The sequence below is a fragment of the Capsicum annuum genome, chromosome 10 (genome assembly GCF_002878395.1).
Source record: "Capsicum annuum cultivar UCD-10X-F1 chromosome 10, UCD10Xv1.1, whole genome shotgun sequence".
Taxonomy (NCBI): domain Eukaryota; kingdom Viridiplantae; phylum Streptophyta; class Magnoliopsida; order Solanales; family Solanaceae; genus Capsicum; species Capsicum annuum.
This window is the reverse complement of record NC_061120.1, coordinates 49,615,645-49,640,350: the sequence shown is the minus strand read 5'-3', so window position 1 is coordinate 49,640,350 and position 24,706 is coordinate 49,615,645. Positions and strand designations below refer to the sequence as shown.

At 34.0% G+C, this 24,706-nt stretch overlaps 1 protein-coding gene across 1 annotated transcript in view; it reads right to left on the bottom strand.

Annotated features, from left to right (window-relative positions):
- Nucleotides 1–3,928: 3,928 nt before the first annotated feature.
- Nucleotides 3,929–24,706, bottom strand: part of LOC107855998 — a 56,933-nt gene continuing 36,155 nt past the window's right edge. The window contains exons 3-7 of the mRNA XM_047397637.1: nucleotides 9,933–10,145; nucleotides 8,984–9,048; nucleotides 7,526–7,624; nucleotides 7,093–7,308; nucleotides 3,929–4,102 (exon numbers count right to left, since the gene is read on the bottom strand). Coding sequence (XP_047253593.1) covers nucleotides 7,207–7,308; nucleotides 7,526–7,624; nucleotides 8,984–9,048; nucleotides 9,933–10,145 — 479 coding nt within the window. The 3' untranslated portion in view covers nucleotides 3,929–4,102; nucleotides 7,093–7,206. The remainder of the gene's footprint in view (nucleotides 4,103–7,092; nucleotides 7,309–7,525; nucleotides 7,625–8,983; nucleotides 9,049–9,932; nucleotides 10,146–24,706) is intronic.

Sequence of the window (24,706 nt, the reverse complement as noted above, 5' to 3'; positions counted from 1 at the left end):
CTCTCCATAGCCCTTTATTTCGTCCGTAAATAGAAGAACCCAAAACTTTAAGAGCTAAATGGAGTCTATCAGCATACTCCACCACTTTTCTTGAAAGTTCCATAAAATCTTCTTGTGGTGTTTTTTCTCTGAAAGCATGCCTGCTGAACAATTCAAGTGCTTCATCCTCAGATAATAGTTGGACTTCATCCACGTTATCCCCAACGTGACTGATTAATAAGTTCCAGTCTCTTGCTATTAAAAAATTCTGCTACCCCTACCAAACCACTCTTTCCCTCCAACTAAACATTCCGACTGTTCTCAATGGTTTACATCATCAAGAATAAACAAAACTTTCTTCCAGCGAAATATATTCTTTAAAATAATCACCCCTTTATGTTCATTAGTTAGGATCATCTTTTCACCCAAGAGCTTGAGAATGACGACTTGTGCGAGCCATGTTAGTCCATTTCTCTGGTAAAGTTTTCCGACATCACCAAGAAAACAATCAGCTTCAAATCGATGACGATATCTTTAATACAAAACACTTGTAATTTATGTCTTGCCAATGCCGCCCATACCCCAAATCCCAATTGAGCAAACATCATTTGATTCCATATCTAATAGTGAGGTTACTTTCTCAACCTGAGATTGCATACCCACTAAGTTTTCTAGTAAAGGTGAAATAACTTGAAGCAACTTAGGAAATATGTCATCGACTAACTTCTTGATGCACTCTGCTTCATCCCTACATTACAACGAAAAGAATCTGAGGGTAAATTAAATAGAAAATAAAATAAATAATTTTCATAGACTAATGTCTCATACAAACACATAACAAAATAAAGAGACAAAGGTAATATTCTTTTTCCCCGGTATCACTATGATTATTATAACAATTTCATATTGTTGGATCCAATTACATCATCAAACAAGAACATACTCAAAGTTTGCCAATTAATATAAATTATAATTGTAGCTAAGAGTTCGTTCCTTTTTCCACTTGATAATGAGAAATCTAGAAAAGAACGAACGTTTACTTGATATTTTGTAAATGATACCCTGATATTTTCCCTGCCTCTGCAAATGCATCCCTCCATCTCTGAACCTTCTCCATATCATCTCTATACTTTTTCTCGTTTTTGGCAAATGACTTAGCGAACGGGGGATTTTGATGGCATACGTCTGATGGACTCACATCATGGAAAACTGGAATCACAATCTGCTCTAATTCATTTTTACACTTTATGATGTGTGCAAAACATCATACCATCACATCTTGAGGATGCATGGCTTTTTGAAAATATCACAACCGTGAATCTGGCCTCTTCTATGGCTTTCAAAAGTTCATAAGAAATTAATTTTTTGGTTTCTAGCCGCTCATCGTCTTTAAAAGTGTGGATTCCTCTTTGTTCTAAAGCATTATAGAGATGACTCACAAAGATTTTGCGTGTATCTTCACCTCTAAAACTCAAAAGCATTAAGAAACACCATCATCAATATGAAAATTCTTTCTTGGCATATATGCTTTTAAAGGAAACCTAACCAGCGGCAAATTTTCCTCCTATCGCCAATATCATCAAATGTTATACAAGCTTCTATTTCTCTTCTTTTTTTGCTAAGTTACATCTCTTTCTATTGTGCAGTCTCAATATATATAAAAGTCTTGCTGACACTTACCTACTACATCAGAAGTCATCAACAATTTCCTTTATCAGCTTAGCAAACAGAAAATGGTATGCAATTACTGTCCAAAATCTATCTTGGCTACTCTATTTTTATTTTTTTTTATAACCATGGTGTCTGGGACAGCTTATGTATGCACTTAGACTAATTTCATGAGTTACCTGCCACTTCACACCAACAACGTTCAAGCCCTACATATAGAGCATCCCACAAACATATTTCCCTAATCCCTATCCCATCTCCTCACGTTAATGCAATTCTAAGGTAAATTTGATTTTTAAAAGAAGTCAATTTCAATCAGCTCGTCACACGTCTATAATTTTAATAGCGACAAGAGGAGATAAGATGACTCAACAGCTAAATAAACAAACAGTTAAAGAGTATTCTCCATGTCATATCATACATTAACATCAATTACACAATACAACTGTGGAAATATACTATAAAAAAAAAACAATTCAACCATCATCTTGTATTAAAATTCACAAAGATAATCACAAGATGCATCTTTTTCCTAACATAGTGTATTTAATCTTTCTTTTTATCTTTCAATGGACCTCCAGGAATTTTACTTAATACCTTTGCATCAAAGACAGCATATTGTTTCTTGAGTTCATGCACGACTTTCTCAACAAATGCGTCCACCTGATCTTCATACTTCTCATACAGAACAGGTACTGTGTGGAGTACCACAGCAACTGTTCCAAGAAAAAATTACACAAAATCAATCTCAAAATCCTAGCAGTCGCAACTAAATTTAAGACGAAATTTACTAATCTGGTATATGAAGTTGCTTACTTACATAGAACAAGGTCAAGAAATCACAGCAACCCCCCAAGATTGACGCGAGCCACAAGCCAGCAATGACCTGGTGAAATAAACAAGATTTTATATGGACTATCACACCTAAATTCCCATATATAGTTAGTAGAAACAAGATTTAGAGAATGAACTATATTAATATGAAAGTATCCGTAAATGTCAGTAGATAAATTACGTGAGACGCACCATAAGGAACATCTTCAGATTCTTTTAAGCTGTTATTTCCCTCAAAACTGCTAAGGCACAATTGACTTCATTCCTAGGAGCAGAGGTGAATTTCAATACAGGTTTCTCAGGGATGTGAACTTTCAAAATGTGTGGTGTAGATGTACAAAGGGCGACAGAAGCATCTATCAATTTTCGATTTGGGGTAGGTGAGGGGGAAATGAGAAAGGAAAGTGAGGGAAAATGAGAAAGGAAATAATTGGGAGCTGCCTATCATTGGGAAAGTGAAGGAAAATATTTTGCCCAATTAAAAAGAGAGGGAAAATGATAAGCTATTTTTTTCGATTATAGCGGGGGTCTAAAACCCCAGCAAATTTATATTTTTATGACTTAGAAAGTGTTATTTTTTTGGTAGATAGCGAGGGTTTAAAACCTCCGCAATTTATAGCGAGGATCTAAAACCCCCACAACTTTACAAATTTTAGCGGCAGATTTTTAACCCCCGAATTTCATATAATTTATGGGGGTTATAATAACTCCCGCAATATTGCCTGTTTTTTGTAGTGTGAATATCTCCACTCATAAACTCATCATTGTATTGAGATAGCAAGTCTGCTATTCAATTATCAGCCAATCTCATATTTCATAAAAGGACTAAGCATATGGAGATTAATTGCCACTTCATCAAGGATAAGATCAAAACTAGGATGGTGGAGACAATGTATGTTTTCACACAAGTGGTTGATTTGCTGACTACGAATTTTGGTCACGATCATATTTGCATTTGTTAAGCAAACTTAGCTTGGCGTGCTCAATATCCTACACCCTTCAGCTTGGGAGGGGAGAGGGTATTAAAAAATATACGCCGTTTGAATCTATTTATACTGTTATTGTTACATTGAATTTATTATAGCTTTGAGTTAGTTATAAGCTTGTCAGTTAGTGGAGCCAGTTGTGTGACCTGTCAATATGTAAATTTGTTGAGTCGGTTAGAAGATATATTTTCTACCTGAGCTATGCACAAGTCGATAAATAGCTACAATGAAGAAATCTGTAATATACTTCTTATCATTTCTTCTTCTTTAATAAAATTCCTTCTTCTTTTCTAATGGCTTCTATGTGTTTGCAGTTAGTGTATTCGTTGAGGTGACACATATTAAAAATATATATATTGCATATTTTAGTGGGAATATTTATAATGTGTTTTTTCTGACTCTTAAAATTGTAATACATTCAAATATAAACATTACTAGATGGGCACGGGCGATTATCTTAATGGTAAAGAAAGCAGTAACGTTATGCTTCATATTATGTGGAACAAAAGATTAAATTGTCAATTGTATATATTCTAAAAGTATTATATTCATGCAACATTTGTTGCTACAAAAGTATCAAAGCTAAAATGTGAATTCATATAGTTGTTGGCAGCAAAGTTGCATCCGTGCTTTAACTGAGAAAAAGAACGAAAAGTATTAATAATGATATGTTAGGCAGTACTTTACATGAAAGATAGAGAGATGATTTCAGTATAAGCAGTTGATTATAAGAATAAGCAAAAAGGGTGAAAAACAAATCCTAAATAATATTTGAACCACATTGCATGAATATATATAGCAACAGATAGAAAAGGAAAAGGGAGGGTAAGTATATTCCGTAGAATGTGGAAAACGTGATCAACTCTATGGATATATATTGTCCTGTGTATCCTGTGCTCAATGATTTATAAGAAAAGTAGATGCAGTTGCTTCTTCTCTCTCTCTTGCCTTAATTTCTTAGTTTATTATTTGGTGTATGCTGGACTGGGGGTATGAGAATCCATAAATGATGAAATAGATGACAGAAAAATCATCTTCGAAAACTCAAGCATCCTTCTCGGCATAGAATACCACAAATAAAATCAGACCAGCAAGCAAACAACATATGCCAAACTACTGCACCTCTAAGAAAGACTAAGGTGTCCTGGATTTTTTTCCAGGATGGAATCTTTATATGTTTTTATGAATTCCCAAGATGGAATCTTTATATGTTTTTATGAATTCATGATATCATATGAGTTGGAAACATGTAAATTTGGTTGTTCATGATGTATAATTTGATGATTTCATCTATGCTTAAGATATGCATGTAAGGTGTTTTATAAAGTGCCTAAGAAACTAGAAATCATGCAATGTAGCTAAATGGTAACTAAGTGAAGGATTATGATAGGAGACATATATAATAAGATAACTCATTTCAATATATGATTTAAATTTAATTCCTGTATAGGATACAGGTCCAACTCCTTATTTCATGTAGGAAGTGCATTTTTTTATGTGCATCTATATCTTTCGTGTACAAAGCACTGCACACAAACCAAAACAAGTTGGTACACCTGTTGTTAGACAGTGGAGTATATTAAGTGTTCACTATTTACTGACTATCTGAGTATCCCCTCCAGTAACCTTCGATTTATTTTTGCAAATTAGTAAATTATCTTTTTATGTTGCACAACAACAACAACAACAAACCCAGTGTATTCCCACTTTGTGGGGTCTGGGGGGGGTAAGATGTACGCAGTCCATACCTCTACCTCTGATGAAGTAGAAAGGCTGTTTCCGAAAGACCCCCGGCTCAAGTTACGAGATATCAAACAAACACATAGTACAGCACAGAAGCAGATGACATAACATAGATACTGCAGCCATAAGGAATATAAAACAGAGTAAAGCAGGAATGCAGGAATATAAAGCAGAGGAAAGCACACAGATTCGTAACAAACATAGAACACGGAACACGGAACAGAACATTGAATACGGAATCATACCAGGAATACACCCCCACCAATTACCTCCCTACATTAGCGACCCGAACAGGCCCTAATCCTCTGCCGTAATTCGCGTCTTCCAGACCTTCCTATCTAGGGTCATGTCCTCGGTAAGCTGTAACTGTTCCATGTCCCGCCTAATCACCTCACCCCAGTACTTCTTCGGTCTACCCCTACCCCGTCTAAAACCATCCAACGCTAGCCTCTCACACCTACGGACCGGGGCATCCATGCCCCTCCTCTTCACGTGTCCGAACCATCTCAATCGTGCTTCCCGCATCTTACACTCCACTGAAGTCACACCAACCTTCTCCCGGATAGTCTCATTCCGAGCTCTATCCCTTCGGGTCAGTCCACACATCCAGCGCAACATCCGCATTTCTGCCACCTTCATTCTTTGGGTGTGGGAGTTCTTAACTGGCCAACACTCCGCTCCATACAGCAAGGCCGGACGGACTACCACCCTATAGAATTTACCTTTAAGCTTGGGCGGCACCTTCTTATCACACAGCACCCCCGATGCAAGTTTCCACCTTCTTATCTTTTTATGTTGCACAGAAAAATAATTACTTGCAGCTATGTTACAGGGACGCCTTATTTTTCCTGATATGCATGGGACTTACATGCTTCTTCAAACTATAGGCAAACTTTAAATTTTGCATACCGGTTTTGATTAAATGCTCATTTCGATACTCATGTTTGGGTTTTAATAAATAGTTGTGAAGTGCCATAACTGTCTTTCTAGTAAGGTGGATCCTTGCTTCTGCTTGGAACTTTATGAATCCTGCTGTGAAGTCTCTCTTGTCCATATTTGAAAAGCTAAAGTGACAGATTATTTTTTTCGGAGTCATAACTGATAGTGCTATTTAAATTTCAAAGATGCTAAACACTACTACTCTGCCTGGGTCCAAGGAAGAGATCATGTTGTTGTAAATCGTATTGCTGATCAGCTGGGTTTGAAAGGTTCATACACTCCTTGTACATATATTGAACACACACACTAAAGAAGGTTCATACACTCCTTCCATAGCATTTGCATTCACTGTCCCAGGTGAAGTTGACCATCTTTATGTTTACTTATGAAATGTAGTAACCAGATTTCTACAATATGTACTATGTGGATTATGCATAAACAGTTTTTTTTATTTACTCAATCTTTTTGTTTGAAAACACCTAAAAAATTCTAATGGGGCTTGTGACATAGCAATGGGGAAAAGGTGAATTGATTAATGACACTGAACATTTTAAGAAAATAAAAATTAGCTATCTGCCTTAATCTTTATTGCACACATCAATAAGAGTATTTTCATTAGCTCATGATATTCTGTAGAATGGTAACCTATTAGTGAACCTATTCTGTGCTTTACTATATGTATGTGTGGTATCTCGTGTCTTGAGCCGGGGGTCTATCGGAAACAGCCTTTCTACTTCATCAGAGGTAGAGGTATGGACTGCGTACATCTTACCCCCCAGACCCCACTAGGTGGGAATACACTGGGTTTGTTGTTGTTGTTGGTAACCTATTAATGAACATATATCTTATCCCACACTCAGATTCCAAAGCAAGTTTGAAAACAATCAGGAGAAAGTAAATTGAAAGCTTTGAAGCAGATTCAGAGAGCGTAATCTGAACTAACCAATAGAATACAGAGAATAGATGATTGACCTCCCTTCCATTTGATGATTTTCAAAAGGCTGAATGTGGTGTATTAATTTTTCCCTGGTTGATCACGAATCTCATTGCTCTAGCCTCAAAAATAGGAGTTATAGTGCCTACAGCTCTGGAGGCAGGGATGACACTTAGATTGAATAGATAGCCTTCTCGGAGGTATAGTCGCAGCAGCCAGAGTGATCTACATTAAAAGATTAAAAAAAGCTGACGTTAAAAGTTTTATTTGGAGCTTTAGAACATAAGTGAATGATCATTGCAAATTCTACAAAATTCTGAACCGACTGTACTTCTCTTAAATATTTTGACAATTGATTTTCTTTGTTTATTTTTAGTGGCTAGAATGTCTTATTAATACTGAATATAGAGCTCAATGGACACAGAAGGATTCATATACACACTCTTGGTAATTTTGAATTGATACATAGTTGAGTGACTGCTTGCATAGTTGAGTGACTGCTTAATGTTGCAGGCCGAAGAGTGCATTGCCAATTTACCATCTGCTTCACCACAGAGACCATGGATTAATATGTGCTCTCAGTGAATTTGAGCTATATTTCACTATTTATCACCTATTACATTTATTTATCTACGGGTCTTATCAATGTTGGTGTTAAGGAGGTCAACATTAATTATATAAACATAAAAAATAATTTTGACCATGTATAAAAAGTATAATTTTTCACCGAAAAGGGGTTCGGGAACCCCTAACCGTAAGGTCGCTCCGCCCCTGAGGAGAGCATATTTTTGTTATTACACTGGAGCATAATGAAGGTTGGGAAAACGACAATAGTGTTATCTTATAGCTTAATACCTAGATAGCAACTGATTTTACCTTTGCCCAGCAATTTCTTTCCAATGATTTCTTTTCAAGTATCTTTGCTCCGACATCAATCATCAAAGCCATATAATACACCAACTTAGAAAATACTAAAAAAAAAAAAAGGGCAGCCCGGTGCACTAAAGCTACCGCTATGCGCGGTGTCCGGGGAAGAGCCCCACCACAAAGCTGTGTAGTACGCAGCCTTATCTTGTATTTCTGCTAGAGGCTGCTTCCAAGGCTTGAACCCGTGACCTCCTGGTCACATGACAGCAACTTTACCAAGGCTTGAACCCGTGACCTCCTGGTCACATGGCAGCAACTTAGAAAATACTAACAATATTTAAGGGAGATTGCAAAAATTAGAGTTCGTCAAGAAAAGAAGTGTGATGGGCAGCTGGTGGAATTTCTCTCATAATATAACCAAACAGTCGCACGGTTGGCTTAGTCCCAACATGGTTGCAATTATCATGCTTCAAATAAAATATACCCCTAATGAAGATGACCTTCTTTACAAGAAGGTTTGAATTTTTTTTTTTTAGATGCAAAACTTTTTGCATCTTGTTCTTCATGAGCAAATGATCCAGGCATGTTTTTGCTTCAAGTACAATACCTGCAGAAAACTTAAATGGTGAATTTTGAGATCAAGGATATCTTTCCAAATGATCTTCATATGCCAGCTCAAGTTACCCTAGCTTAAGATGTTTACTGTGAACATAGTCCAAAAGGGAGTGTGAACTTTTCTGATGCAAAATTTCTCTCGAATTGGATTTCTTAAGCTAAGAAAATTAGCAAGAAAGATGCACAAAATAAAATAAAGCAGAGTTGAACACATTTTTTAGTTAAGACAAACTATTTGATCTTAATGTTGAGGTTCAACCAAGCAATCATCTAAAAACTTAAGTCTTCATATACATGATTTCAGTATAACTAAGGAAAGGTAGATATAAAAAACAGAATCAAATGAAGAGTCAGGTCTGGCATATAAGTCATGAGTGCTCATCTATGTATAATCTCATCTACTCATAAGAAAACTCACCACAAATGTAGAAACAGCTGAAGCAACGACAGGAAAGAGAATCCACCAAACGTTGATAGAACAACCTAAAATGGAAGAGTAAGAAAAAAAAAAGACATTGTTAATCGTCAATACATGCATAGTCAAAAATCCAGCGCAAATAAGTTAGCACTTGAATGTACTAAGCATTTGTTTTTCAATTACAAACAATGCAGTTGCCACCAGAGCAAAATTAAGCCCAAAAAAGAGAAATTATTAAAACGACAATACATGCAAAATAAAAAGATTCAGTTCACTATATTTCAATCAAATGATACAACAGGTAAAATCAATAAGCTAGCACTTGAACGTACTAAACATTTTTTTCAAGCACAAGCGATGCAATTGGCACCAAAGCAAAATTAAGCCAAAAAAGAGAAACTGTTAAAACGACAATACATGCAAAATCAAAACCCAGTGAAAAAGAAGCACAAAATAAGAGAAAATCTTGAAATTATTGAAATGCATTTACAAATTCAGTCAAAAATTAGCGGAAACGTTGAAGACGCAATTTTTATTTTGAAAATACAAGAAACAGAGACTAAATTATTGAATTTCAATGGCGGTAAATTAAAGCCAATCATGCTTGTCAAAGAGAGTTGGAGTTTATTTAACCCTCAATATGAACTTCAAGGAACCCATTTACCTTCAAATTCCATCTTACCTACGAAAAATCAGAAACTATAGTATATCCCAAATATGCATGTGAGACCCAGATTTTGAAACATACAGATTCTATAAATTTTTCTAACTCAAAAATAGAGTCACTAATAAAATCCACCAAAAAATTAAAAGAGAAACACAGATTGTACAGAAGAAAAAATCAACCAAAAATATCAAAAAAAAAAAATGAGGAAGAAAACGAAGTGGAAAGCAGAGGTCTATGTGTTGAAAAAAAAAAAAAGGACAATAACAATTCTTTTTAGCACACCTTTGTGATCTTGATCTTGATTCAAATAAGAGAGAAGAAGTATACGGTATAAAAGGGAAGAATAGTTAAAATGAAGACCCCAAAATTTGAAACACAAAAGGACAATTTGGGGAAATAACACTAGAAACACAGAGACAAATACAAGAGATATAGGAAGATTTCCTGTTGGAATATACGAATACCAAGAAAAGAAGCTTTTAGTCTGTATAGCCCCTAAATTTCCATTACTTCATTCTGCTCAACAGTGATAAGGGATGCAATTTGGGAAAGGAAAAACCAAAGAGAAAATGGAAATGAGGGAAAATGAATTTGGGAAAGTTAAAAAGTAAAGAAGAAAACAGGTGGAAGCCCTTCAATAACCACATAATCAACATTATTAGGAGTGTTATTTAGGAAAACATCCTTGATGTTATTTGTCAAAACACCCTTCATAGTACGCCAAAACTTTCATTTAGATATAGGAGTAATTTTCAAATATTAAAAATATAACCAAACACAATTTCGATTTTATAAATTTAAACAATTGAAATTTTAAAAACATTCAATCAAGCTCATTTAAAATTTAGGGTAAATAATATAAATTCCACTAGTTTACTCTTTAATTATCTTTTCTTCCGATTTTTTATTTAATTTTTTCTCTCTCCCAAATTTTAATTATTCATATTCATAATTGGAAACTGATATACATTACTAATTATATATCTGAACTCACTAATTTAACTATAATTAAGGAAATAAAATATTTGCATTAAATACATAACGCAATTAACTCTATATTTATGGAATTGTGATTAATGAATTCCTTAAATCAGTAACAATTTTTCAATTTCAAAATTTTGAAACACCAAATCAATTTCAACGATTAGAATTAGAGATTGAGAAATCTTGGGTTGATTTATTCCTCAATTGCGTTTGAATTGCATCCCCTGTAATAATATAAATTGCAAATCAGTATCAGTTTAATATGTAACAAAACTTAAACAAAAATTTTCAAGACTTTAAAGCATAAAAAATACTTAATATTCACGACTAATATTCTTTCATATACTTAACAATGCTCTGTATATAGATTAAAATAAACACATCTCATCTTGTCTAATAAAGTCATATACATAATTGTGTTACATATAACACTGTTAATGCGTAACATATACATAACTCTACAATGTATATGTTCTGAAAATACAATAGTCCAAAAGTGTTTGTTTCAACACAGATATATAACAGAATTTTGTATATGGATTGATATACATAATTGTGCTATGTATAACACCGTTAAGGCATAAAATATAGAAAAAATACCCAATTACCCCCCTGAACTATACCCAAAAAGGCTATGACACACCTCAACTTAAAGGGGGTCCTATTACCCCTGAACTAATTAAAAGTGGAATTTTCACCCACTTATTGCCTATGTGGCACATACGTGGCACACACGTGTGCCTATGTGGACACTTCAGTGTGTTGTACCACGTAAGCGCCATGTATGTGCCACATAGGCAATAAGGGGGTAAAAATTTCACTTTTAATTAGTTCAGGGGGTAATAGGACCCCTTTTAAGTTAAGGTGTGTCATAACCTTTTTGGGTATAGTTTAGGGGGTAATTGGGTATTATCTCTAAAATATACATAACTCTGTGATGTATATATTTTGAAATAAACAGTCCATCATTGTTTGTTTCGCCATATATACATAACAAATTTAAGTATATAGGCTTATATACATAATAATGTTATGTATATGGAATGGAGTAAAAACAAATTCCACACATATATTTATGGTGTGATTTAAAAATTCTCGGCAATGTCAAATTTCATATATACATATATATACAATGATTCAAACTTTCTTTTGCATCTTATCATGTATAAGACAAAAACATTTAGTATCATCAATACACCTAGCTTCATATCTTTCATTACCAAGCATATATAGGACTTTATCAAAATTGATAATTGATATAATGAAGAAGGGCGGAGTGGAGACGAAATTGATGAAAGTATAAGGTGTAAAGAATGAAAAAGAAATGGAGACTGGAGGAGTTTTTTGAGTGAATCTAATGGTTGAAAGCGTGTCAAGTTTGGGGAGGAGAGGCAAAGTCACTGGAGTTTTGCACCAAGATAAAATTTTTCAGTTTTGTACTCAAACTTGGTAACCTCTTGAATGTGACTCCTTGATTGTAGGCACTTTATAAGGCAAAAAGTGTATAAAGGTAGATCATGTATATGAATTATAGAGAGAGAAATTGTAAAAATGGGATATTTGTAATTAGTTTTGAGATTTGGGATGTTGTGTGATAATATAAACTAAAGTTGTAGCTTTAAGTAATTTATCCTAAAATTTATCAAAGTTAATAATATTTATTTAAGTTTTCATTTTAGACTCAATGAAATAATTTACTACCTCACGAATATATGTAACTTATTTTAAATAAAAGAGAATATCAAAGTTATTTCATCATCACCGCTTTTAAAAAATATTATGAACAAATATTGAATCTGTACATAGCACAGACTTTTCCGCACTAGTCCATTTATGTAGAAGTGCATTGATAGTGGTGTAAAGCTTTGGTATATGAATATACATTGACTGTTCTTTAATGATTTCACACTTTAGAGTTAAAGTACTCCCTCTGTTTTATTTTAATTAACCCTTATTGATTTAACACTCCCCTTAAAAAAATATTTAATAGACTTATTTTACTAAAATTAGTGTAGAATACATGTATTGCACACGAATTTTAATCGATCACCAAGATATTACTCTTAATATAATGCAAAATAAAATTCTGAATTAGGCTATTTAGAAATTCTAACTAATCAAACTAAAGCTAATACATAGAAAATATTCATAATTTAGAAAGGGATAACTTATTAGTTATAAATTAGTATTAAAAAGATACTTACATATGTTTTAAGCTAGCGAATGAAACTGGAGAAATATTTTACTTGAAAAGCCTAGGCAATAACGTGGTGTAGGATTTATAGGATTTCTAACAATATCGCTATTCGTTGCTCCACTCCAAGAAATCACTGTAATGAAATATCAATGTTAGTACCCATATTAAGGAAATATAACAAAAAGAAAATACGATAGTGAAGAAGACATGTCAATTAGTAAGGAAAGTAGTCAATATCATTCAGAGAAATAATACATGAAATAATATGGCAATTGAAACACAATATACAATAGATGATAATAGACTTCAAAATAAAAAAAGAATAATATACATGTATGAGTATAAAACTACACAAACATAATCTCCTAGACTCCCACCAAATCTAACCCTGTCAAAAAGCAAGTCAAAACATAACTACATACTAACCTTCTACCATATTCTGTTATCCCCGAAACCTTTTATCTAATGTACCTGTATAAAAAGAACCACAAATTTCTTAAGAAAAATATACTACGAACATTCAACAACATTAGAACTAAATTGCACATAAAAGATACAATACTACAAAAACAATAATTCATAAATTTTTAAAAAATAACTTTCTACCCTAATGTGTGACCTCCAAATCTTTATATATAATGTACATGTATAGAAAAGAATTATGAAATTCTTAAAACAAATACACCACAGGTGAAACACTATTAGAACTAAATTGTACATAAAAGTTACGACATTACAAAAATACGATTTATAGATCAGAAAGTATTTAACCTACCTTAATCTAGAACCTCAATACCCTTCTATTTAATGTACCTATACAAAAAGAATCAAAATTTTTTTAGAAGGAATATACTACGATCATGCATGTAGTGAACGAAATGCTAAAGACAAAATTTACACCACCAAAGGATGTGGTGCAGTGGATGGGGCTGCTCCTCCCTTAATCAGAGATCTCGAATTCGAGCCCTGGGTATGAAAAATCCTTGGTAGGAAGCGCTACCCCCCGAATGGGGCCCTACCCAGTGCGAATCAGGATTAGTCGGACTCCAATGTAGGTATCGAACACCGGATAGAAAATAAAAAAAAAATCACTAATCTATAAAAGTTAAGGAATCAAAAGTAAAGTTCTAATTTGGCCACAAAATATTTCATTTGAAAATTAGAAATGCTACTTCAGAACCATGTCTGTAACTTGAACCTCCACCATAGCTAGAAACACAAAAAATAGAAATGAAAAATAAAAGTAAACCATATTGATTGTTAACTTTTAGAATCAACTTTTTAGTTGATATTTGCGTCATAGTGATTGTTAAATTTTTAAAAAATATTTTTTTTATCATATATTTTAGGACTTTTTTTTCTCATACACAATAAACAAAAACTATTAACATTAATTCCCCACATATTTTGGTTTTACCATATATTCTAGGATTTTTTTTTATTTTTTAATAATTAAATAATAGTCTATTCTACGTGCAACAACATACGTCATAACAATTACTGTCAAATTTATATTTAACGTCATGTTAAACTATTTCTAATAGAGTCTAAAGATCAAACATTTACTTTTTAAGTATCAAGCTATAAAGTATCAATAATTGTGAAGATTTTTATGCTTAAATTTATAGAATGAGTCCATTATTAACTTTCTCGTGATATGTCCTTTACATCAAAAATTCATATAGGTTATTAAAAATGCGAGAAAACACATAATATATATTGTAAGAAAGGAAAGAAATGGTGAAAAATGGCAAAACAGAAGAGCTTAAAGAGCATAAGGAGAAATTGAGAACTAACCTGAGAAAATGGAAGGAAAGGTGTCTTTTAAGTCTTGAATAGAGGATTGGTGACACTGACCAACTTAAAGGGTCAAACATCATTAGGAAACTTGATTAAGTTAATCATGGAGTTGATTAATATTTTTAAAACTTTCTAATCTTTTCAAAAATGCAAATCAACCCACATCTCTCTTCAATCCAAATCACCTAGTCTCTCGACAGCTTATCACCAACAGTTCAAAAAAATTCTCCCTTCAATCCCCAGATACTTCAACCTCTGGTGAAAATTTGTCAGGCTAGTTTCTTTTCGACTTTCAACCGTCAATCGACGTGAAGATTTTTTCAAAGACAACAACTTCTAGTTCTTCGTCGTCTCATTTTTTTTCACAGGTAAAAAATTATAAAGAAACAGAGAAACTTATTGATTCAAATATATTGGTAATTTTTGTTCACAATTGATTTTCTTAGTGTATGTGTGTGTGTGTGTGATATGTTGGTATTGCTGGGTTAATTTATTATTTGTCTTAGTAAAAATAGTGTTGCAACAGATGAAACATCTGATGCAACAGATGAAATATCTGATGTGACAGATAAAGACATCTGATGCAACAGATGAAAATATCTGATACAACAGATTAAAATTTGATGCAACTATGAAAATCTGATGCAACAAATGAACAATCTAACATTCATCTGTTGCGACAGACGACTTTTCTATTTGAAAAAAATCTAAACAATATTGATCTAACAGATAACTCATTTTACAACAGATGAGTGATATATTTCAATAGTTCAGTGATTTATTTTTATTGTCTCCAACGGTTTACTCATCCATTGCAATGGGTCGGCTATATGTTACATCAGATAAAATACCTGGTGCAACAGATTAGTGATCTGTTTTTATTGTTTCCAATGGTTTACTCAACTGTTGCAACAAGCCGATTATATGTAGCAACAGATAACATACCTGATGCAATAAATGTGTGGTCTATTGGAATTATTATTTTACCATTGTGCATGCTAGATTTACTATTATTCTTTTTAAATGATGCATTACTCAATTATAAGCTATTTTATGTTCTTGTTAATTTAAGATAATATGACTCCCAAAAGAAAAGAAATCGAATCAATTCGAAGTAAAGGAATAAGTGCAGCAACTCGGCTACATCCACTACTCTATGAACTTGCTTTACAAGTATTATCTCAATCAGGAGCAGAAGATAATGAACACAAGGAGGAGGAATATCTCAAAAGAGATGATCTAAATGCTAATAGCCTTTCCACCGAAGAGTTGGTCAAAACCTTCAATATTGATCATTATCCTGTGAAAATACAGTGCGATGATGCCACAGATTTAACGGGTGATTTCGTAGTTAAGTAGCCATGAAAAAATCTTTTAAAACCTTCAAAAAATACTTTGAGAACAAAAATTGGATGCTTATTTAAGGAAAAGCTACTTTGGGCGATATCTTGATTTACCAGAGGACAACAATGCTTGTTTCCAGATGAAAATGGTATACGATCTTCTCAAGCTTAGGTTTATATATGAAAATAAAGACAAGATGGATGAGGTGTGGATAAATTACTGTGGCATGCCTATTTGTTTTGGTTGGAAGGAGTTTGCCATAGTTATTGGACTAAAATGTTATCCTCTTTCTCCTTCTCAAGTTATACCTACTCTGACCAAAAAAAGCATCTCGTACACCTAAAAAAGGCAAAGGCGAGTCCAGTAATTATGAGGACCTGGTGTCCATTGTTGGTCCAAGCTTTAAAAATAAAAATACGATAGAAGAGTTGAAAGGTAAAGGACTCTCAAAGAAGTGCAAGGAATCATTATGCTTGGTTTGGTTTGTACATAATATTCTTTAGGCGAGAGACGTTAACAACAATATAATTCCCAATTTAATAAATCTCTTTGAGGATCTTGGGGCATTTAACAACTATCTTTGGGGTTATGAAAGCTTCAAAATAACTGTTCAATATTTGTTGACTCCGTTAACACCAAAGACAGTCAACTTATATGGCTTTCCATAGGCCTTCATGGTAAATATTTCTTTTATCAGGATATAATTCATCATTTTTTTATTCAATAGTGCTTTTGATTTATTAGTGTTATGTTATAGGCTTAGGCATTTGAAGTCATTCCTTATTTGAGACAACAAGTGAACTATCAGGAAGAAGTTTCCTGTCCAAGAATCCTAAGATGGTTGTCGGCCAAAACAGATAAAGATATAAAATTTCTTGATCTTTTCAACCCTCTGAAGGAAGCAGTATGTCCAATTCTAATCAAGTTTTTGTTTTAATTAATGATTATTTTAAATGATTTCATCATCATTCTAATATATGTATTGATTATTTTAAATTGTCCATCCGTGGCTTATTTCGACCAACCGAGAGTTGAAAATGCCATTTTTTTTACTTTATGATATGTGTAAACTTTATCGAACCCTAAGGTTGTTAATAGAATAAAAATGGAATTGTTTGGAGCAATAGCCATCAGAAGAAAAATAGTTTTGGAGGTGGGCTTGTTGTTGTTGATGGTGGTAGTGGTAGTGCTGCTGCTGTTGGGGCTAATGATTCTCCTCTTATAGTTTTTTAAACAAGAAGTCATTATGATTATGATCATACTGGTTGTATAGATTTTTCTTCAGGTTTTGCCACATCTAACGAATGTTTTGCATGCAAATTTCAAGACAGTAAGGCAAAATAGGATGGAGTGATTAATGATATTAATGTACTAACTGCTTCTGTAAAGGAAATAACATCTAAGAAGGGTGTAATTCCATCAAATAAAATTTCATATTCATACACTCCACTAGAGATCAAGGAAGCTAAGAGGAGAGGGAAAGATACTTCTAAGGCATCATCAAGCATCGAAAAAAGCAAAATTACAATGCCTCTGTCTTTGTCTTGTACCGTTGTTTAGTATGCAAGGGACACAGGAGAGCAGCATGAGATGAAGAAGGTGAATGCACATCATCTATTCAAATAAATAAATAAGCATATATCTATTTTAATAGCTAATACATCTGCTGAAAATTATCAAACAGATATATACATCTATTACAACTGTTGTCTAACCTGTTGCATTAGATGTGTTATCTGTTGTAATAGATGGGCCTTATGTTACAACAGATGGGTCATCTTTTCAAAATTATCGTACTGCTCTGATTTACCTGTTTAAACTCATCCCAATAGATGATCCATCTATTGCAACATAAGGCTCATCTGTTGCAATAAATGGACAATCTGTTGTATATCTGTAATTAGTATTGATAATTTTTGGCTTTCCAGGTGGATGTCACAGTAGAAACCACTACTGAAGAGCATAATATCACAGTTGATAATCCATCAACTGCTTCCAAAGAAAAAGAAAAAGTGGAGCCTGTCAGTTTGAGAGAACGAAAGAATTACCATTTGAAGAGTTCAAATCTCGAACGAGGCTCCAAAAAAACTAACACAGTTGATCAACGACTATTCAGAATGGATTGCAGATGGGCTGTTAAAGCATCATACCGGCAGGTACATAAATCAATTTTTAAAGATATTGGTTTATACGATTCTTATTGTAAGAACGTAACATTAACACATATAAATTATCATGTAGAAAATAAAATAACAAATGCTACAAAGTGGATGAATCAAGTCTTGGTTTTGATATGTTCGACTTTATTTTTATACATCCCAGAATGAAGAATTGGTTCTATTTGATGTCACAGCCCCAAACATGCTGGAATGATGAGGTTTAAATACCATACATATTACTATTAATTAATACGTTATTTAATTATATCTGCATATTATTTTTTTTGTCACGTTATTCAAAATATTTGATAATAGGTGCAGCATATCGATGTCATTTTTTACTATCTTCGAAAGAAGGCCAAGTTACAAATAAAAGAACAATACAGATACACGATAGATAATTTTTTGTACAAAGTTTACATCAATAATTCCTATGATAGGTATTGTCAACAACAGCTGAAAGTTTTCCGAAATGAGGAATACTTAATCAACATGATCAAAGGGTTTAGCATTTGGGCTGACTTACCTTGGCATTTGGTCGATGAAGTGTACATCCCAATCAATTGTGGTGAGGAATTCCATTGGGTGTTGGTTGTCATTGTTCTAAAAGAGAGGCGCATCCGAGTTTATGACTCAATATCGTGAAGGAGACATTTTGGGCCATCGTTTGAGATACAAAATCTGGCCAAAATATTGCCTACTTACCTTGATATGACTGGCTTTTTGGATTAGAAGGTTCGTACTAATTGGTCGACGATTGAAGCATACCAGGATAAAATAGATAATCCATTTGATGTAAAATATATTGAAGGAATTGCTCAACAAACCATTGGTAGTGTGTAAGTTTAAGTGTCATGATTTAGTTTCATTTCACAAATTTCACAACCCGGCATGAATGACAAGATATGGGCTATCTATTTGTTTAAAATGCAGGGATTGCGGTCTTTTTATTGTCGCGTACACCGAGTATTTGAGCGATGGATTACAATTATCAAATGATGGACTTGATCGCGGATTAATCCGTAAAAGATATACTACTCTTTTATGGAAATACGGAGAAGCGAAAGCTCAGAAGTCATACGCAAGCGACATTAAACATCCACGACGACAAAAGCCAAATTCCACAGCACCGGATGAAGAACAACTGGTCCATATTGAGTAGATCTTTATAGCTTGAGTCCATCAATGTAATAACCTATCCTCCTTGGTTTAACTTGTTGATTTACTTGTAGAGTAGATCATTTGTACCCATAATGATTTTTTTACATTTCATTTATTTGTTGAGTTATTTCATGTAATTTCTGAAGGCTTCAACTTATTTTATGCTGTCTATATATATAATTTAATCCTTATTTTTAAATATGTTAATTGAAATGGAATACTAGATTCAAATATCACAACAGATAATACATATACTGCAACAGACGACATATCTTATCAAATAGATTTAGACATATGTTGCAACATGAGATGCAACACATAGGTCTTCTGCTGAAAATTATATAATAGGTCTTCCTATTTTCTTGATTTTTTCCAACAGATTACCTATCTATACAACAGATTGATTATATATTATAATAAATTAGATATCTGTTGCGACAGACAAACTGGGAAACATCTAGTAATGCAACAGATGACCAACCTATTCTAACAGATAATCAATCTATCATAACAGGTATTATATCTGTTACAACAGATATACTATCTGTTGCATTATACAAATTCAACTTGGCCAATATAAAAATTATTGCCACTACATGTAAAGCGAAGTGGCTTGAAATAAAAAATTATTATCGTGTTTGTCTCCGTCTTTGTACATATTCTTCTTTATACACGGACTCCAACTATTTAGTTAGTAACCCATAAGCCCATACAATTGTATCTTTCCCATAACGGCGTTGTACATACCGGTTATTTCTGTGCCGGTCAATAAACACTTGATGTATGCAAGCGAATATGGCCCGCACGCTACACCGATTTTATTTTTTGGGAGATGGATGTTCTTATTTCAACCTTTAAAATCCCATGATTCCTTCATCAAGACTTTTGTCGGCAAATGATCCATCATCTTACTTTGTGTCAACAACTTAGGCAACAACTTCATGAGTGGCTGTATGTGGGCTAAAAATGTGTCCTCGCTGAAGACAGGTAAGTTGCAGTCATAAACCTTCATCTTTCCCTCGTAGAGTAGTATCTCAACAGGAAGAAAATATTTGACTTCCATGTTTATGATTGCAAGTATTCTCTTTGCCTTGGTCCAGCTCTTACCGTGTGGATATGCCCTCTTTACTCTAACATATTTAAACACTTCTTCATTCCATTAGAGCGTAGAAACTAACTTATCAAATCCCGAGCCATCGGAATCAGCTAGCTTACTGAGATCAGCATACCTATCCTTAAAATTTTTGTAGAAGTTGAGGTTCATTATCCTATCAGCAGCATCATAAGCATCCGAGTACGCTAATTGTCTGCCCCTCATGAGGCGGAAAATTTCATCAACATACTGTGGTATAAGAAGATAATTTTTAAATGATTAGTAATTGTAAAGATCAAAAACATAGTGGAAAGAATCCGATGGAGAAGGTTCTCTGAATCAGTTCACAGATTACCCAGCCAACAGAACTTATGCAACAGATGTGTATTATGTTGTAACAAAATACCAAGTTGTTGCAACAGATTACATATTTACTGTGTAGATTCTTCTTCATGGAGTAGATTGGAAGGATAGGTTAGCAAAAGTAAACTTACATTGTCCTCGTACCACTAACGTATATTTGTCACATTCGTGAAGTCTTTGGTTGCAAATGAATGCATGGTGTATTCTTTTCAAACCTTTGTCCTGCGATTCATGATTTCTTGCAGTTTTTTTTCTTCTCCTTGCCAAATACCGCGAATATGTCCACCTTCTTCAGCGGTCCCTGAACTTCAACAACTCTTAGAGCGGGAGGAGTTGCAATTTTTGCTGTTTTCAGAACGGAGAGAATTTTTATAATTTTTATTCTCTTCCTCCTAACCACTACTGTAGGAGTACATGGCTCCGTCACCTCGTTGGATGGTATGACACCCCTCCTAGATTTCAACTCCTTGGTAATTTCAGCAATAGCCTCTAGCTTTTCAAGGAGTTTATCCTTTTTGTCCTTGTACAATTTGTATTTGCAATGAGAACATGAGGGTAAAGAGGGGTGAGAGGGACTACTATAAGGATGGAAGGGATCAGTGTAGGGGTGAGAGAGACCTGTGCAAGGATTATTTTTAAAAGTATTTATTTTTTGCTGAGCACCAACATGATCATAATAACAAGTGGTAGCAGCAGCAGCATCAGGATGACTGGCACCATTATAAAAACTCCACCAGCAACACCCCCAGAAGAAGCACCCATATCTATTGCAGTTTGAGGTTAGTCGTGAAGAGCTTCAACATTAGGCTGACCTTGCCTAGCCGTTCTTCTTATGGATGTTGCTCCAGACAATTCCTTTTTTATTAACTTTACCATTGGGTCTTTTTTTGTATCAACAAGGCCTAGAGTAAGAAAAGAATTCATCCCCATCTCATCAACGATAGGCACGATCCAAGGATGCACAACCTAAAAAAAAACCGGAGCCATTTAAATCATATAATAATAATTTACAGTCTGTTGGGTTACATGAATATTAACACAGCCAACTTATGCAACAGATAATCTAGCTGCCACAACAGCTGATCTGTATGTTGCAACAGATTGACAATATATTGCATCAAATGGATAATCTGTTGAGTTGGGTTCAAAGAACCAAAGCAACAGATAGTTAATCTGTTGTAAAATATGGATCATCTGTCGTAATAAATTACCCATCTTTTGCACCAGTTGCAGTTGATGTGTAATCTATTGCAATAGATAACCCATCTGTCGTAACAGATGGAACATCTGTTTCAATATCTCTCTTTGAGGCAAATTATTTTAGTTTAAAGAAGACGTACTTCATTATCTAGAGGGTTAAAGAGAGCAGCCTCCTTAATATATTTTTTGCTGCTTTTTGTTGCAGCCAACCACCTAAGGATTCTTGGATGAGAAACTTTATCTGGGTAATTCTTGAACTGCTTTCGGAGGGAAGGAATGGCTTCACATACCCAAGCCTAAAAAATGTAAATAGGAAGCAAGCAAAAAAATTCATAATAACTATATTCTATATAAATTAATGGGTAATTAAAAATAGTGATCAATTTTACCATGAAAGCCCAGGAAAAACCGTATAATGTGATCGTCTTTGGGGATAGCTTTGTCAGTAAATATTCAACAGTCAAGAAGTAACTGTCATATCCCCAAGGATAATCATTAAATTTTCTAAAATCATCAGCAAGTGCCAACAAATCATGTTCTATGATTTTCCTGAAGTCTCTTGCCAATAAAACAGAATGTACAAACCAAACTAAGCACAATTTCCCCTTGTCGTGCTTTGGTATGTTTTTATTCTCGAGATCCGCCATCAAATTCTCCCATTTGTAGCTAGGTCCAACAATGCCCAACAACCTATCTTTTTTTACCTTGCGGTTGTTGGACCCTTTATGGGGTATTTCCTTGATGTTAGGTTCTTCTGGACGATTGCATCTCGAGCCCGTCACTATGGCAAACTCTTTCAATCCAAAACAAACTGGCATGCCACAGTAGTTGATACAGACTCCATCCCTCTTTTTTTTGCCCTCATTCGAATCTTTATCATCCCCGGCTTACTTGATCCTGTGCTTGAGAAGGGCATATACTATGCTCATTGGGAAACGGAGAGTGCGGTCCTCAGACAGATCGAGAAAGTATACAAAGCAGCACTTCTTGAAAAGTTCATTTATGTTTTCATTCTTCATAATACTCCTAAGTTTGTCAAAAGGTTTTCCCAACTGACATTTAAGTACAAGATCACCAAATACTGCGTTAGGGTTATCCATCGGCATCGTAACTCAAAACTTGTTAAAACTAATGGTTTTGACAGAATTATGCTGGGATTTTGATATTATTTCATGCCCCATTGGTGAGAAGGAGTTATCACTTTCCTTAGCTTTATTTTGCCCTGACTGAGATTATTCTGGAAGTTCCTTCGAATCTATCTGTACTCTAGCCTTTTTTGTTTGGTGATCAGAAGTTGATCCACTTTCTCCACTTTCAGTTTTTTTTCTTTTGGAAGACATCTTTTAACTACAAACAATAGAAAAAATAAAAAATACATTGCATTTGATATATGCATAATTTTTTTAAAAAAAGTAAGATAAATTTTAATGAATTATTTTACACCACATTACAAAAAAAATGCTCCAACGGATAACCAATCAGTTGGAACAGATGGAGAATTTGTTTGAAAACCTATTTAATATCTCCTAACAGATCCTCCACCCATTGCAACAGATAGACTACCACCACCACAACCAATGCCACCAAGACCACCACCAATGCTACCAATACCAACACCAAGACCACCGATACCATCACAAAAAACACAAATACCGACCCCACCAACAACAGCCACCAACAACACCACAAATACCATCCAATAATACCACGATAGTCAACAAAACACTAAGATAAAAACTAGGATTTTCTTGGGTGCTTCCTACCTTTTTAGCATCAAAACACAAAATTATTAACCCATTATCGAAGATAATACAACTAAAAGTCTTCTTTTTCATCATTAACTAAAAATCCCTAATTTTTAGAATAAAGAAAAAATATAGAACTCTTATTGAACTCTGTTACCTATGTAGATAGAGAAAACGACAGATACAAGAGATAATGAAGTCAAAAATAACAACTATGTGGTTGGAAATAGGAAGAAAATTGATCTATTTTAAAGGGTTGAGCAATATGTTGAGTAGTTGTTGTTTGTATTATTGAGAGAGAGAGGGGGGAGGGAGAACTTGAGATTTTAAATGAGGAAAAGTTTTTTCCACAAATGGATGATTTGTATGGGTTGATTTGTAATTTTGAAAAAAAATGACAAGTTTTGAAATTGTTAATTTAGTCCAAATTGATTTTAATTAATTTTTAAAATTGCAAAAGATATAGTTTTTACAATATTAAGTTAATGAGAACTCATTTCAACTCAGAGTGATCGATCGACGACTCGGGTCGGGATGAGCGCAATACCAACACCATGCAAATACAATGACTTAAGAAGTTGTTGTTGACCCTGTGAGCTCATTCATTCGTCTATAGTTCCACCTAAATCAATTTAGGTACTATTAATCTTAACATTAAGTTAATGAGAACTCATTTCGACTCAGAGTGATCGATCGATGACTCGGGTCGGGATGAACACAATACCAACACCATTCAAATATAATGACTCAATTGAAGTTGTTGTTGACCCTTTGGGCTCATTCATTCATCATTAGTTCCACCTAAATCAATTTAGGTTCTATTAATCTTAATATTAAGTTAATGAGAACTCATTTCAACTCAGTGTAATCGATCGACGACTTGGGATGGGATAAACGCAAACCAATACCATGCAAATGCAATGACTCAATTGAAGTTGTTGTTGATACTGTGAGCTCATTCATTCATCCCTAGTTCTACCTAAATTAATTTAGGTACTATTAATTTTAAC